Here is a 15,956-nt window from a genome sequence, read left to right as displayed (position 1 = left end):
GTGGTGATTTACCGGATTTCCCTTAACCTTTTTAGATCACTTCCCTTTAGTGTAGAAGAGGAGTAGTTGTAATATAAAATCTATAGTATTGACAAAAAAAATGTAGCTATTTTCCTTATCATTTTTCTTAATCCTATTCACTTCCAATAAGTTTTTCTTTGCTTTTTCTTTTTTGGATATCTTTCCAACTGGCAATATATTTTTACTCTTTTTTTTATATATAATTTACACTTATTGGTTGTGCCTTTCTCCAGAAAATCAGCTTTCGTTGGGTCTCAGACCTGTAGGGCAACATTAGGGCTCATTTTAAATTATTATTTTTATGAATTTTTATAAAAAAATATAGTATAATAATTTGATTTATATGAGATAAAAATAATAATAGAGAAAAAAGGTAAAATTTTTTCTGCAAAAAAGTACAATTCAAAAAACCTGTCAATATTTTCTCATTTTTGTCCCTCCCAAGAAAAAGAAACAGTTAATAGAGCAAAAAAAAAAAAGGCAGTTTTCATTTCCTTTGAGTGCCTCCCAAGGCAAGTTTCCTGTAACTGCCTCGGGACCGCGCGACCCCACCGACCATAGGAAAACCCTCAGAATTGAATGGAAGAAGAAATCAAATTGAAGAAAAAAGATACAATGGCGAAGCAGGAGCAGCAGCAATGGAATGCCTGTAGTAATGGTAGTGGGGGAGCGATTGATAATAGCAGTTGTATTAGCAGCAGCAGCAGCAATGGCAATAGCAATGAGGGTTTGCAATTGCAGTCTTTTTTCAAATCCATATTTTCCAAGAATAACGACGAAAACAGCTTCAGAAAACCGAGGAATAAGAGCTTCTTTGTCAAAAGAGACGGTGGTTATTCCGATGACTCTGGAAACGACGACGACGGTTCCAGCGCATGGGCTAAGCTGCCCGTTCCTCATCTTTCTCCTCTCGCTCGTTCCGTGATCTCCCGTTGTTCCAAGTAATCAATTGGATTGTTTTCTTTTTCTACTTTCTTTCTCTTACAAGCATTTTTTCATACATTTGGCGGTCATATAAATCTGCATTCGCCTTTTATTTGTACAATGGCCTAAATGTATTTGTGATTATTATTATCATTATTAAGTAGGAAATTAATGTACCCTGATTTTGCGTAAACTCCATTGAATTTAAGGCCAAAAAGTTTCTGCAAATGTAAACAAGGAAATAGCTGAGCCTGCAGCGAGCAATTGTATGATATCATTAAAAGAAATTTCATCATTTTGTTGGCAAAGACACTTTGTCTTGTATAGTTGTTTTAACGTGTGTGTGTGTGTGTGTGTGTGTGTGTGTGTGTGTGTGTGTGTGTGTGTTTGTTAATCAATACAAAGAAGGAAATAACCAAAGAACAATAGTAGGGTTAACGAATGCATTACTAGCTCAAAATGTTTTAGATATTACACTTTGTAGTTTGGAATCATGAGCATCTGAGTACAACTCCCTCATACAACCTGTGCATTACTGAAAGGAAAAACTTTAATATCAAGATATTTGTACTTTTGGGATTTATTTGTGCAACAGACGAGTAAAAAAGAGGGATAACTTCAATTTTATGCTTTGTTTCTTTTGTTTTTATTTTTCATCTTGTAAATAAAGTTTCTGAAATTAACTTCACTAAGGGAGGATGTGCATCCCAGCCCATGCGACTGCATCATCTCAATGCTGGGCTTGGTTTATCAAAACCAAACTTGGTATTTTTCTACCACTGGAAAAAAAAGATTTCTCGAGTATCTACCAGATTGGTGATACATTGCTTATCTGATAGGCTATGGTCTTTTTTGTCTGAACTATTAGATTCCTTTTGGAGGTATCAAGCGTAGGATTAGGAATTTCAGTTATTGCTAATAAGGCTTGGAATGTTCCATCAAATTGCAGGATCCTTCAGATATCACCTGAGGATTTATACCAGTGCTTTGACAGAGAGTTTCCTGATAAAGTTAAACAACCTTCAAACCATGCCAGGAATTTTCTTGAATTCTGTTCATACCAAGCAATTGATCTATCAACTACAGGTGCTGATTATCTAAGTAACAAGGAGTTCCGTCGCTTGATGTTTGACATGATGCTGGCATGGGAATCTTCAGGTGTTGAGAATGATTTATTAGTCAATGTGAGATGGCTGTCACTAATCTGATTTTGTCTATTGACTTTTTTAATGATGCATTGATGTTGAGTATCACAAATAGTTTCTTTTGTGTCTTTTCATCCGTTAGTCCAAAACTACAAAACAAAAATCATATCTTTTGAAGTACCAATATGCTTTTCTAAACTTTATAATTTCAGGAAACCACCTCTTGCAGTAACAATGACAGGGAGGATGAGGATAGCTGGTCATTTTTCTATGCCAGTTCAACAACTATGGCTGTTCAGGTTGTTTGTGGTTTTTTGGTTGTTTATTTTTTGTGCTATTAGTTAATAATAAATTCTGGAAGCCAAATGATCTCATCTTATGCTTCATGGCTTTTATCCAATATTGAAAGAGCTCATCTCGTCATTTATCTTCCATCTATGATTAGGTTGATGACAAGAAAACTGTTGGTCTGGAGGCTTTTGCTCGAATAGCTCCTGCCTGTCCAATTGTGGCTGATATAATAACAGTTCATAATCTTTTTGATGCTTTGACAAGTTCTTCATGTGGTCGACTTCATTTCCTTATATATGACAAATACCTACGGAGTCTTGACAAGTATGCTTCATTTACTAAACTGCTAACTATTTGCAAATTTCTTTTTCTTCTTTATGAGTTACTATTATTATCCGGCACTTTAGCCAGTCTTGTTTCTTGCTGTTGGTATAACTTCTTTGTGCTTGGGATTTCATGCATCAAGGTCTTTCACTTCCATGATGGGTATACAAGAACCATTACATTACCGTGCTTTTTTAATCATTTCTAGAGTGGGCTTGATTGATATTGGTACATAATGTTGAGAATGTTTGTGTAGAAGACGGTTGTCTTTGGCTTGGGTAATCCATCTCATGTTTTCCCTTTGGCTTTGTCTACTAAACCGGTGCATATTGCCCAGTTTGAAGTTTGAATGCGAAGCTTGAACTTGAATTTCTGCTTGACTTTAGACTGTATTCTTGTTGATAGTGAGCTTTTATTTAATTGCTTCTTCTTCCTTTTTTTTTAATGGTACTATTCTTTTGCAAACTTGGTTATGCCTTGGGAATTGATGGAAATAAAATGACACATGCATCTCTTTGATATGAAAGTCTTCTGTCAATCTCAAATTTTATGGCCTCCACCACTTTTGGCAGAGTAATAAAGGCTGTAAGCAATGGAGCTGGCACACAATTCATGTCCAACCTGTCACTTGCTGAGGAAGAGATCATATTAGATATAGATGGCACAATTCCCACACAACCAGTTCTGCAACATATTGGAATCTCTGCCTGGCCTGGTGAGTTAATACCCAATAAAGCTAATCTTACACTTGAACCTGAAACCACAGTACCATTTTGGGGTTATTGTTAGTATTTTCCTTTTTACTTGAATTGCATATAGTAGCTTGACCATATTTATGGGCATTTCATCCTTGAGCTGAACTCAGGGTGATTGCTGCCTGAGTGTCAAATAAAAATCCAAGTAAACTAGAGAGACCTTTAAGTTATAACTTTAAAGTGTTTATCCCTGCTGTCCTAAGGATAATTGTTTTTTCACATGATTAGCTCAGAAGAACTCATTTCTTTGTATCGTTGGAGAATATTTTCTAAGATACATGATGTTCATGTGTTGGATATAATTCTTTTGTACCCTTTTGTGGTGTCAGGACGCTTGACATTGACCAAGTTTGCTCTCTACTTTGAATCTGGTGTTGGCTTATATGACAAAGCTGTGAGATATGATCTTGCAACAGACATAAAACAGGTCATAAAACCAGAATTAACTGGACCGTTGGGTGCTCGACTCTTTGACAAAGCCGTGATGTACAAGTCAACATCCATGTATGTTCTCTGATTGTTGTGAACTTTTGGTTTATATGAATGCTGTTGTTCTGACTTGGTTATTTACAGGACGGAGCCAGTCTTTTTTGAATTTCCAGAATTTAAGGGCAGTTCACGACGGGATTATTGGTTGGATATTAGTCTTGAGATCCTACGAGCGAATAGGTTCACTAGGAAGTATAATCTGAAAGGATTCCAAAAGAATGAAGCACTTGCTAGAGCCACTCTTGGAATTTTGCGATACCGGGCAATTAGAGAGGTATTCCACATTTTCTCTTCGAATTACAAAACTGTGCTCTGTTTTAACTTGGCTGAGAGCCTCCCAGGCGGTGATATGATCTTGGAAAATCTGTCGGATCAGTTTGCTCTTGTGAAATCTGGTGCCAGTAGACGCGATGTTTTGGCTTTATCAAATGTGAAAAAACAGATGATACTCCCTGTTTCTCTTCTAACACTTGGTAGACTTGGAATTATTTCATGCAAAGAAGAAGGCATGAAAACAGAAGCAACTTTTTGTCAAGGAGACATCTGTGTTGGTGAAATAAGCCCTCTTGAATCTGCGGTAAAGCAGTCAAAACAGAACACAGGAAGGGCAGAAGCTGCACAAGCAACAGTTGACCAAGTGAAAGTGGAAGGAATTCATACAAATTTAGCTGTAATGGAGGTCATTTTAAACTCTTCTCCCTTTTTATGGATTTGCCTCTTTGCTTTTTCCTTTTTTCTTTTCCTCTCCTTGAGAAGAAGATAGAGCAAGTATCATGTCTAGGTTTGGAGGTAACTAAAACTTCTCTACTTGCTTTTTCACTTGTAGAATAGATGGCATTTGTTTTTTGAGTTAGGGAAATTCAGGGTACATAAGATATCACATTCAGAGGGAATGACCATCTTATGTGTTTAGAAATTGTTTTAGGTTTCACACACTGGTAGGTGTAAAACTTAGAAACTTCTATTACTCCTGTCAATATTACTTCCAAGCAAAAGAAAGATTAGGATTTTTGCTATTTATGCAAGTTTTCTTTCTTCCTTCATTCACCCTGAGGCAGCTGCTGCTACTGCTGTTGCTGTTCTTTTTTATTTTGGCTTCCAAAATCTAGCTGTGGTTCAAACATCCCCATAGCTAGCTATTTTGCATGGTTTCCCTGCAATACGGAGCTAAGATGTGACGTGATTCTGTTAAAACTTCACTTTATTGCTATACTGCTTAAATTGAAGGTTTGCTATTTGTACTGCTTTGGTGTAATCTTTTGATTATTTGTTGCTTAGTCCTTAGAATGACAAGTTTTATCTTTTGCTTCTCTCTAGGAGTTACTGTACCCACTTATTGTATCATTTAAACGGATTCAACAGTTAGCCTCATGGGAAGAGCCTTGGAAATCTATATTGTTCTTGATGTTGACTAGCTTTGCAATATTGAGGTTCGTTCTTGTCTTTTGCTTCGTTTGATCTGCTTAGCAAAGTTTCCACTCTTTAGATGAGCTTGTCATGTATAATTAGGATGAACTTTTCATATTTTTTTTAACACTCAGATTTTTGTTCAACCTAGTATGAATTAATTTTGGCAGGTTGATGTCAGAAATGATGGTAGATAAAAATCCATTTAGAAAAGAAAAACATCTTTTAGCTATCCATTCGTGTGATCCCAAAGGTTGCGAGATAACAAGTTGTGCAGTGAGGCTATATTCTGATGCATCCATATTTATTCTTGCCTAATATAAGATGGAACTTTATGTAGATTACAATTGGTCTAGTATTTAATGCCTGTGATTGTTTATCTGTAGGTTAAAGACTATTGCATATGGTGATCCTCTTTAAAAAAGAAAAAAATTTTAAAGAGACTCATCTAGAGTCAACAAAAATTTAAATTGAACCTTAAACAAATGATATATACTGGCCACTTCAGGGATGATTGAATCTCACCTTTTAACCACTTCTGTGCTCATTCTTCGAAGCTATGGACCATTGTTGGCTTCACAAGGTTGACCTTTTGTTTGACACATGTATCAAGAAGAAATTGACCCATATTCATGTACTCTAGCTTCTTATAACTAGAGGAGATCTACAAAATAGACTTTAGAGTTGGAACAGTGTTTTCCTTCTTGTGATCGTGTTCAGTTTGATCAGTTTAATGTTCAAAGGAACTTTGGTCTACTGTATTGGTGATCATAATGTGTTCTGGAAAGTAGTTGAGAAATCTTCTTGTATTTTTACTTAGAGAGGACTTCCACACGTGCGAACACACACTTTACAAGTATCATTCTCCGATGTAATACAGCTGATGATGTATCAATGGTTTATGATAGTTTTGGTGGTGTTTGATTTCTGTACAAATGTAAGTTGTCCCTTCGTGCATTTGGTTTCTTGTTTTCTGCAAGTTTCTAGTCATTGATAATATAGTACAAAAATTTGCATATTTTCTGTGACAGTATCTGTCGGTTTTTTTTTTTTTTTTTTTTTTGAGGGTGAAATCCAAGGTTCCTTGTACAAGGCCAGTAGCAAGCTCTTAAGTTTCAAATTTTAGCACTTCCTTTGGTTAACACTGTATTCTGTTTGGTAGCGTCTATCATAAATCCTGCTCCCTCTTGCTGCCAAATTGTTTGGGCTCCATTTGAATGGTTTATATGGATGGATGTTGAGTTGCTATGAATTTGAGAAATACAGATGAGAATAATTTTCTAATTAATGAGAAAATGCTGGAAAGGCACAACTAGCCTAGCCGAAACAAGGGATGCAGCATGACGGTTCTCTCTTGACTGTTTAGTGCAAATATAGTGAATTGATATGCAAGGGTTTCTTTATTAATGGAGATTGGAATCTTAATGGATAAATGATGATTGATATAATTCACTTTATATCTGTCCATAGGCATAAGATGGATGGTTTGTTTGTTGCTTCATCAAAGAAAGCGAGAATTTTCATCAACTTAGAATACCAAGGACCATGGTTCAAGTTACCTATAGGTAGTGAAGATAAAGAGTATTAACCTGCAGGTTGCTTAGACTTCAAGTGATTATATTGATGCTGTTTTATGTCTCCTTTTCCTAGTCCAGGTTGAGTTGTTTAGTTTGGCAGTAAAAAACTTGTGTCTATTTGTTGCTGGAGTTTTGAAGTTTTTGCAACCACAGGCTCTTTTTTTCTCCTTGATATTAAATGTTTAACTCAGATCACTGAAAACAATGATTTTGTTGAAATCTTTTGACATGAATTGCAGGGGATGGATCAACTACATATTGCCGTCAATTTCTGTAATATTTGCAGGTTTTATGATCTGGCAAAGGTATACCAGCAAAAGGAGGCCTCTGGAAGCATTTAAAATCAAAGCTCCTCCGAGTAAGAATGCAGTAGAGCAGCTTGTAACATTGCAAGAAGCTGTCCTTCACGTTGAGGGCTTGATTCAGAGTGGCAACGTTGTTCTACTGAAACTACGAGCGCTCCTTTTTGCTATAGTACCCCAGGTATTGCCTTTCATCCTCTTTTATATGCAAACTTGAGATGACTCTGAATTTGTTGATGTATTATGTGGGCATATATCAAAGATTCTATCCTCATTTAAAAAAAAAAAAGATATACAATGAAACCAGAATATGAAGAGATATTTCTAATGTTACCTTACAGATATTAATAACTCTAAAAGAAGAAAACAGGATACTAACTTCCAGCTTTTTAAGTTCTTTTTTCAACTATCACCAATTTATTAGTGGCATTGACTTTTCTACAACTTGTCGACAAGCTTTATATGATATTATTTTCATCTATAACTTCTGATAGCACTTTCTTTACTACAATGATAAATTATGTGCAAGAATACTATGGAGTCTAGTTGCTGGAGAGCCCAATGACATAGCTATTCAGCATATCAGAATAAACAGATTGTTCATTCTCTGACTTTGAACGATATTGCCTTTATGGATTTAGTTGATGACTTTAAGAAATGATTGCAATAATTTCCTATTTAGGAGCACCATCTAATTCCGGGGACAACTTTCTGAACCTTGACAGCCAAGACATCACGTAGGAAAAAATAATTATGTTGGGAGAAGATAGGGCTCTAAACTTCCAAGTTATATGGCATTTGAGGGCTTGCTAAAAGAATGTTGGAGTATACAGATATAGAGACGGATTTCTGCTTTACTTCAAAGGATGGATGGGATTCCTAGGTTCTTATCCAATCAAGTAGAAGGCTCAATCTGTATTTCGTAGCACCTTATTCATATCTTGTGCGCTCTATTCTTGAAGTAATATATGCAACTCCTGTTAAGATGTTGAACAATGCCTCTTTATGAATAACATATGGTAGCTAGTGAGCTTCATGCTATGATGCTTGATCTTCACTGAAGTCTGCACCATTTCAACTCTGTCTTTCAAGTTTAGATGTCTATGCTGTGGGAATCCTTGGGATGTCTATTTCCCAAAATTTCACCAACTCAGCCTCTATTTCTGAAATTGACCTTATACCTCAACTAGGCTGAAGCAAATGCTAGCTATGGAAAAATTGGCCCCCATTAAGGTGCATCTACAATGCAACTTGTTCAGTGTGTAAATTTTGTCTATATCTCGTTACCATATGCAAAATGAATTGTATGTGTGATGGAAATCATATTCAGTTTGAATGAGTACAGGATGTAAAGTGATTCCGAGTTGATTTATGGTTACCTTAAAGTGATTCTAATAATAGTAGTCCTAATTAAAAATTGCTCAGTCTTTTGGCAAAAAAGAGCATTATAATCACCAACAAATTTCATTGTTCTGGAGTGCTAGTTCCATTTATTTGATACTCATTCTTTCTCCCATCCTCAGGCAACAGACACAGTTGCGCTCTCATTGATTGTCATAGCTGTGGCTCTTGCATTTGTGCCTCTTAAGTACCTCTTCCTATTAGCTTTTGTAGAGTCCTTCACAAGAAATATGCCCGCAAGAAAAGAAAGCAGCGAAAGATGGTTCAGGCGTATGAGAGAGTGGTGGTTAAGGATACCAGCAGCTCCTGTTCAACTTGTAAAAGTTGAGGACAAGAAGAGGAAATGAGTAGGATGACAAACATGACTTGCATGTAAATAGAAGCTGCAAGATTGTTATATCCCTAAGCAAATCATCTCCGTAATTGAGTTTTGTTTGACTTATAAACCATGATTTTCATTATTTTGTAGGTTCTTTCTTTTTTTTTTTGTCTGACAGGACAAAAAGAAATGGAACATTTCAGGTTCCTCTTTTTGTGGTCACGAAGCTGTGGACGACCTACAGTTTGAGCATACTGTTTCCGAGTTTTGTGTTTCGGAATACAGTAGATTGAGGCATTTTCCTGTGATTGTTGAAAAAGTTTAAATGTAAATGAATGAGAATTGTTCTCCGTCAGTGCTAAACTTGCCATCTGCAGTTTTTCCAGCAATCGATATCTGCAGCTGAAGCTTATACATCATTCTCAGTCCCATGGGACAAATGTCCAAAAGAAAATTGCTTTTGGATTATATATTTGGAGCTAACTGCTAAGTGCACTTGCAATCCCCAAAGCTTGTTCTGCAAACCTAGTGTATTTTTTCAAGTTTTGGACGTACGTATTGCTACTTAAATCTCTGAGTAGAATTAACCATAGACAAGGAGGAAAATTGGCTAATTAAGGTGGAGAATCAGTAAATACGTGAAGGGCATATGTGTGCTAAGTCCCTTTCTTTGAATTTTTTTTTTCCCCTTCAACGGTATAGGAGTGAGATTTAAGAGGGGAGAGAGAAGGGGAACTTACTTCTAATTCTTGGGTTCTCAATTTTAGGCATTAGACTAATACCTACTCGACCAGAGTCCCTAAATTCTCACTTAAATGACATACGGAAATAAAGGTTAGGACTTGGCTAGAACATGACATGACCGTAGCATAAATCAGACAGATGAAATCCAGATAGAGTTCTTGGATTATGAAGCACTAAAAGAGTTGTTCAAAAAATTAGAACTGAGAAAGAATATTACTCATGCCCACTACAAAGTTTAGAATTGCCATTGCAAACACACCAAACTATATATTTGCTTAAGTAATATTTTTCTGCAACATTAGACGTACAATCATTCTCTCCAATATTGTGTTGTTCAGCTTAAATTATGCTAATTATGTACATTTACAGTAAGTATGAGCAACATATTTCATTCATCACTCATTACATGATGAAAGTGTTGGACTTTGGTGGCCTACTGCAATTTGCAGGGCTCCAACCTATTGCTCCTTTCTCATTGTCATAAATCACCATCTTGTCCTGCATTGATATATCTACACGAGATGGCAGAGCAATGTAAGTGCCAAAAGACAATTTAGATTGGAAAATGTGTAAACTAACTGCTTTACGAAGTAATCCACATAATTTGGGGCGTGAACCAATTATATGAAATTGGCCATATTGAACTACACACGAGGCATGAATTTAACCTCTCCCTTTAAGATTTTGCATGTAGCTGTCTACTTTCAGACAATTGGTTAGGATTGGAATATTACCTCCAATGAGGTTAACATTCTGCAGCCCTATCTCTGTGCCATTCAGTATTCCTAAGCAAGCATTGCCTTTTGACTGGAGAAAAAACCTAATGTCAGTATATATACGTGTAGATAGTTTAAAGAGTTAAGACAGAATACAAGGACACAAAATATTGGTGCTCTTACAGAGATGATAAGATATGCATCAGGGGGTATCTCAAATTGAGTTCTAACTCTCTGGCCATGGTGGAAGCTCAAACCTAGAGGCTTGAAGTATTTCCTTACATCATGGACGCTCTTGAATGGTTTCCTGCCTCTCCAGCATTCTGGTAAAGTACGATCATCTTTGGCTTCTTTCAAGGGCTTCCCCTTCAGATCTTTTTCTATCTATAAGCATTAGGTCAATCACTAGTTTGCAACTTATCAAAGACCACTAAATTACATAGTGAAGTAGCAAATTTGTTAAAGTATAGATGCGCTAAACTCAGGTCTGCATGTACTAAGAAAGGGGGTTGAAAGTCTTTTTCTCAAGGCATGCAGATTCACGAGTCGTTGCTTTATGAAAAGCATTCTTAACTTAGCAGACTGAATAATTCACACAAGATGAAATGCAGTATTTATTTAGTTTAATGATTGAAAAGATGGAGCTTCTTGAAAGAAAGAAGAATGGGTATTAATTCTCATACCAAAGAAATTATAGCTCGATATGCTTGAGAGTTTAGGTAACTGTAAGAGCTCCCGCTGTCAAAGATAACATCAAGATTTTTAATTCCCACACCTTTTCCACCAAATGTGAGTTCTGCAGAACTGACTGAGTAGCGCTTTCTGTCAAAAATAACAAGTTGAGAATCTCTGAAAAAAGATGACAAGTCACAAATTCTTGCATAAATAAATGGAGTTACATTACAGTGCACACTATAATGTGTCTGTGAAAGCTGAATGAGTATGCATTACGTGGAATCCTGTGACATTGGTGCCCAATTAACTTGAGAAGCATCATAAAGATCATCCCCAAAGAAAAGGAATCCCCCTGTCGCACTTAGACAGTGGCCTATAATATTTCTGACAATCCCCTGATTATGGAGCTGTGAGACAATGCTGGAGTTCCCTTTCCCAAGGCCCAGTACTCCATCTAAAGGAGGAGCATATACACTAGGCAGTTGATCATAGCCACACCTATAGACAAAAGATCATCACAGAACCATTCAATTCACTGGGTTGTTGTCTGAACGAAGAAATTCAAGATACCCAACTGAATTCAACATTGAAACAAAAAATCATTTGTACAGTTCACAATCATTAGCTGTTTATCATCTGCACGCCTTTAAAAGATTCATTTACATTGGATTAGTCCACAGAAAATTTATATAACACCATTTCATTTTTTTTTACTATAGGAAATAATCTGCATTTGATATTCACATCACAAATCTATGGGCAACCTGGACACTCAGATGAAAAAGTAATATAATTTCCTTGAATAAATTACGGGACCTGCTATAATTTCCTGACCATATAACCTCTCTCAAAATCCTAATCATATATATATATATATATATATATATATATATATATGCATACATATGTACATACATACATATATATATATATGCCCTATGCATATCTATCTGCACGGAAAGTTGCAGTGATAACCAGGAAACTATAAAAGAATACCAACATTGCGAAAGATGGATAGACTACATAAGAGCAGAGTATGTCAAGAGAAGAAGCTGCTGTACTCACCCAAAAGCAAGGCGAAGGCCCAGTCGAATACCAGTGGTAAGGTTTAGAGAAAAGACATCGTTGACTAGAACCCCAAAGGATGAACCTCCATCTGCATACTCAACTTCATAATCACATTGTTCTGGATTGGGACATTCGTAGGCACCTGAGTGCAAAGAAGCACACAACGGGTCCCTACAAACAACAAGATCATTTGTTGGCCGATATAGCGGGTGAGGTGCCTACAAGATCAAAAGCAATTAGACTTAAAAAGCAGTATCAAATCGGTAGAGTTTGGTCATGAAATTGGAGAAGTTTTCAGAAATTTCTGTAATACTTAATTACAGAAGACTGCTGGAAGAAGTCAGGGCAATAGTGGAAAGTGTTACATAGTAAAATGCATTTATCATCAAAGTATATGAAAGAGCAACTAGTGCAAGCCATCATTCTTGATTGCACGTTATCCAATAATTTATTGCATGGAAGATAGAAACATTAGTAATACCTCAGTGCAACGTACGCAGGGAGCATCACATTGAAGCCAAGTGAGGTCACTGCCTGTATCAGGATCAAGAAAGTAGGGCTTTGGAGGCTGCCCTACATTAACTTGAGCAAAGTAATACCTGCAGAACATACTCAGGCAATATGATCTTGTGGCTGAGAAAAGCAACACACTTGAAAATAAGGTTGACCAAAAGAGAAGTTTCACTTTGCATCAAACTTAAAACTGCATTCCTATAGTAATCAAATCATGAAAAGCTCATACACTTTGCACATGTCCGTTTTTTATCCATTTAACTGCAGCTTTTTGCATCTTCATTTTCTTTTCTTAGTGGATGATTAAGCACATGAGATTCTCATCTAAACATCTGGAAGTAAATCACAGATTTCTGCATTAAATAGTTATATTCCTTTGACATGCACAGGACAAACCTAATTTGTGAGCCAAATAACAAACAAACAATTTTGCAACTGGTAAAGTAAAATTATGATGAGAAGTCCAAGTTATGAAATTGATGCAATATTTCTACGAAAGTTTAAAACTCTTTTCATTAGAAAGACTAGTGAATCATCAAGATTTCAAGGCTAATAATGAGTAAGCAAACATGTCATGAAAATCATAAGCTATAATGTTATGCTATTGGGTTATGTATCCCTAATCAACAGGGAAATACCAAAGAACAAAAATACTAGAAATTTGCTATAGCATAAGAAAAAGAAATGGTGATGAAGCCCTGCAGAGTTACAACTTATGTCTATATGTGGCTCAATCAATTTATACACTTTGAGAGGCCAAATTTTCGGTAAAAGAAAAATGAAACTAACAGAAATGACTATGCAGGGAGGTCATCAAATAAAACAGAGTTGCAGGGAGAAATTTTTTCAAGAAGTCGAGATATTTAGAACAAATCAAATTCATTAACTCCAATTAAGAATGCAGGACATAAATGAACATTAAGTCTAATTCCCCTGTAGATTATTATGTAAACTCCTGTAAAGGCAAGAAATTGAGATATTTAGCACACAATCCAACTTTTATTGACAATCAATCAAGAATAGAAAGTAAAAATTCACATACCCATCAGGATGAACATTGCCATAGAGTTTGAACAGGATAGAGGAATAAGAAGAAACTGGATTGGCCTCCGAGGAAGAAGCTTCTGTACTGACTCTGGACTTCCATTTGCACCACTTTTGCAGCTGATCCCTTGAACCCTCTACAGAAAAAGCAATTCCCAACAAAACCATCATCATCATTATCACTTTTATCTCTCCCATTTTCCTCTCTAGCAGCAGAATCATTACTCTCTCAGCCAGTAAAGGAACAGAACAAAACCCAAGTAGCTAGTAATCTACCCTCCAATGTCCATGACTTTGAGACTTATATTTGAATTATCTGAAGGGGTATTAGCTTTGCTTAAAAGATGAAAACAGGTATATCACTTTCATTGATTTACCTTCTTTCATATTCCATGTTGATGCTATTACCTTTCTTGCATACCAATTGATTCCTTGGTAAACCATGCATGTTATTCTTTGCTTTTGATAACTCCTAGATTCTGTTGGCATCATGGGATCAACAATGATTGAAATATTCTAGAAGCTAAAATGAAGCAACTGGAGGATTAGCTAAAAGAAAGATAATTAAAAGCCTTAGTGTAAGTTTGGCCGTAAATCTGGAGTTTAAATATTTACACTCGCAATAAAATTTAATAGTATGCAATAATGCATTCCTTTTGATCTAGAGTTAAGAATCACTCCCTTTAGCCTCTCCTAACTCAATTGGATTATTTCCCAGATAGATTCGAGGAGTAGGAGTGTAGGGGTTGACTACAATGTTAAAAAAAATAAAAAAAAATAAAAGAAAGATAATTGCTAGGAAGGACGTACTATAGAGCAATAACGATTTTGATTGCAATTGACAGAAGGGAAGCTTCTTACAGCTTTCTGCCCTGAGGTCCTTCTTGGCGTTGTTGGAACAAAGTGGAGGGGTTCCACGTGTAGGAGGACAGAACAAGCAAAATTTGTAGAACATAATTTTTATTTTCTTTTAAAGAGGGGTATAAGAGTACGAATGGGATTATGCTTTGAGGGAAATTGGGGACGGGTAACTGTAAGATTGCAATTTCATAAGTAGGGTATAGCTTTCTATATAATTTTTTAAACATTTTTTTTTAAATAGAATACTGGTGAATTTTAAGAAGTGGGAAGGGAGTAAGGGAGTTAGAATTTAGAATCTCTAAATATAGGGTATAACTTTTGCACAATTTGAATAATGGGAATTGAGCAATTTTTGTTTAATGTAAATGTTTTATATGCTTTTTAAATTACCAGAAGGCTTTTTTCCTTCTTTCGTGGCAAATCATTACACACCACCAGGTCCACCACAAGTATATGTAGTATAAATATGTGTTGGAAAATTTGTCAAAGTGGGCCTTCACAATTTTAGAAAACAATTTTTTTAGTCCCTCACATTTAAAATCAGTCACAATTGTTCCTGAGATATAAAAAAAGTTTATCCAATTGGTCCCAAAATTTGTTTTCGCTCACTTCTCTAGCTAAAAAATGAACGCCTCTTTTAGGTGCCCATAATTTCAAGGGCAAAAATGAAAATACACTTCATTTCCTTTTAAGAAACATATCAGCCACCAAAATCCTAAATATAACCTCGATTAAATAAGGGAGATTTCAACTTCTTCATTCTTTTATATCACGCTAACAACGGCGCTAGCGACGAAGATGTAAAGATCATATTGCTTTTGCCTTATATGCTGCGTTTCCTCTTTAGACCATAATTGAACTTTTGTTCAACACAATCAACAAAAAGCACATTCAAGAAGTAAGCAAAACAGTCCAAAGTAATTTTTCTTTTCGAATTCTTCTTTCTTGCTCAGTTTCCAGCTAATTGAGAGTCTTTAACAAGTCAAGTATTATTGAAATTAATCTACTGCACAATGGGGGATCATGTCACTTAAAATAGCGATAAGCACAATTCACCTAAAATGCAAGAACATCACATATGAAGAACCAATTTTCACCCCATATCAAGAACCAATTTTTTCCAAGACAACCAAAATGAAATGTGCTCAAACTTACTCCATAATTTGGATAACCAAAGTGTCTCCCTCCCGGATTTGCAGGTTTCTAAGAAATCACAATCATGAGCTCTTTGTCACAATGACTTCAATCATTGTTTGTTTCCATTTTACTCTTAAATGGGTGAATTTCTTAGATATCTTTTCTTATTCTTCTTCGTCTACTTGCTGGTGACCATATTGAAATGTTCTTCTTTGATTGGAGGCTTGGTGAATTACAATTAGG

At 35.9% G+C, this 15,956-nt stretch overlaps 2 protein-coding genes across 5 annotated transcripts; one reads left to right on the top strand and one right to left on the bottom strand.

The window, feature by feature from the left end:
- The first annotated feature begins 493 nt into the window (after positions 1-493).
- On the top strand, positions 494-9,374 carry LOC113716544 (uncharacterized). Of its 2 annotated transcripts, none has more exons than XM_027240928.2 (10): positions 494-962; positions 1,895-2,129; positions 2,303-2,389; positions 2,536-2,705; positions 3,278-3,420; positions 3,790-3,964; positions 4,034-4,628; positions 5,267-5,379; positions 7,173-7,416; positions 8,759-9,374. In XM_027240928.2, exons 1-10 carry the CDS (start codon positions 601-603, stop codon positions 8,981-8,983), a joined length of 2,349 nt encoding a protein of 782 aa, XP_027096729.1. In that variant the 5' UTR covers positions 494-600; the 3' UTR covers positions 8,984-9,374. The 2 variants fall into 2 exon arrangements, with proteins under 2 accessions (XP_027096729.1, XP_027096731.1); XM_027240930.2 differs by having other exon boundaries at positions 8,841-8,976.
- A 566-nt stretch (positions 9,375-9,940) lies between these two features.
- Positions 9,941-14,685, bottom strand: LOC113715667 (aspartic proteinase Asp1-like). 3 transcript variants are annotated; one of them, XM_027239938.2, is made up of 10 exons: positions 14,526-14,685; positions 14,093-14,194; positions 13,714-13,852; positions 12,640-12,757; positions 12,156-12,376; positions 11,367-11,588; positions 11,099-11,237; positions 10,599-10,799; positions 10,434-10,506; positions 9,941-10,211 (listed from the first exon to the last, which is right to left on the bottom strand). In XM_027239938.2, exons 1-10 carry the CDS (start codon positions 14,668-14,670, stop codon positions 10,102-10,104), a joined length of 1,470 nt encoding a protein of 489 aa, XP_027095739.2. In that variant the 5' UTR covers positions 14,671-14,685; the 3' UTR covers positions 9,941-10,101. The 3 variants fall into 3 exon arrangements, with proteins under 3 accessions (XP_027095739.2, XP_071927533.1, XP_027095740.1); XM_072071432.1 differs by lacking the exon at positions 14,093-14,194; XM_027239939.2 differs by lacking the exon at positions 14,526-14,685 and having other exon boundaries at positions 14,124-14,466.
- Positions 14,686-15,956: the final 1,271 nt, after the last annotated feature.

This window comes from Coffea arabica, chromosome 11c (genome assembly GCF_036785885.1).
Source record: "Coffea arabica cultivar ET-39 chromosome 11c, Coffea Arabica ET-39 HiFi, whole genome shotgun sequence".
Classification (NCBI taxonomy): Eukaryota; Viridiplantae; Streptophyta; class Magnoliopsida; order Gentianales; family Rubiaceae; genus Coffea; species Coffea arabica.
The sequence above is the reverse complement of the archived record's forward strand: the minus strand, read 5'-3'. Positions and strand labels throughout refer to the sequence as shown.

Coding starts and splice junctions, on each gene's coding strand:
- LOC113716544 (XM_027240928.2), top strand. CDS start 601: ATGGAAGAAGAAATCAAATTGAAGAAAAAAGATACAATGGCGAAGCAG. Junction 963..1,894: donor GTGATCTCCCGTTGTTCCAA/GTAATCAATTGG, acceptor ATCAAATTGCAG/GATCCTTCAGATATCACCTG. Junction 3,965..4,033: donor ATGTACAAGTCAACATCCAT/GTATGTTCTCTG, acceptor GGTTATTTACAG/GACGGAGCCAGTCTTTTTTG.
- LOC113715667 (XM_027239938.2), bottom strand. CDS start 14,670: ATGTTCTACAAATTTTGCTTGTTCTGTCCTCCTACACGTGGAACCCCT. Junction 14,195..14,525: donor AAAATCGTTATTGCTCTATA/GTACGTCCTTCC, acceptor TGATGCCAACAG/AATCTAGGAGTTATCAAAAG. Junction 11,589..12,155: donor GGCCTTCGCCTTGCTTTTGG/GTGAGTACAGCA, acceptor TTTTGTCTATAG/GTGTGGCTATGATCAACTGC.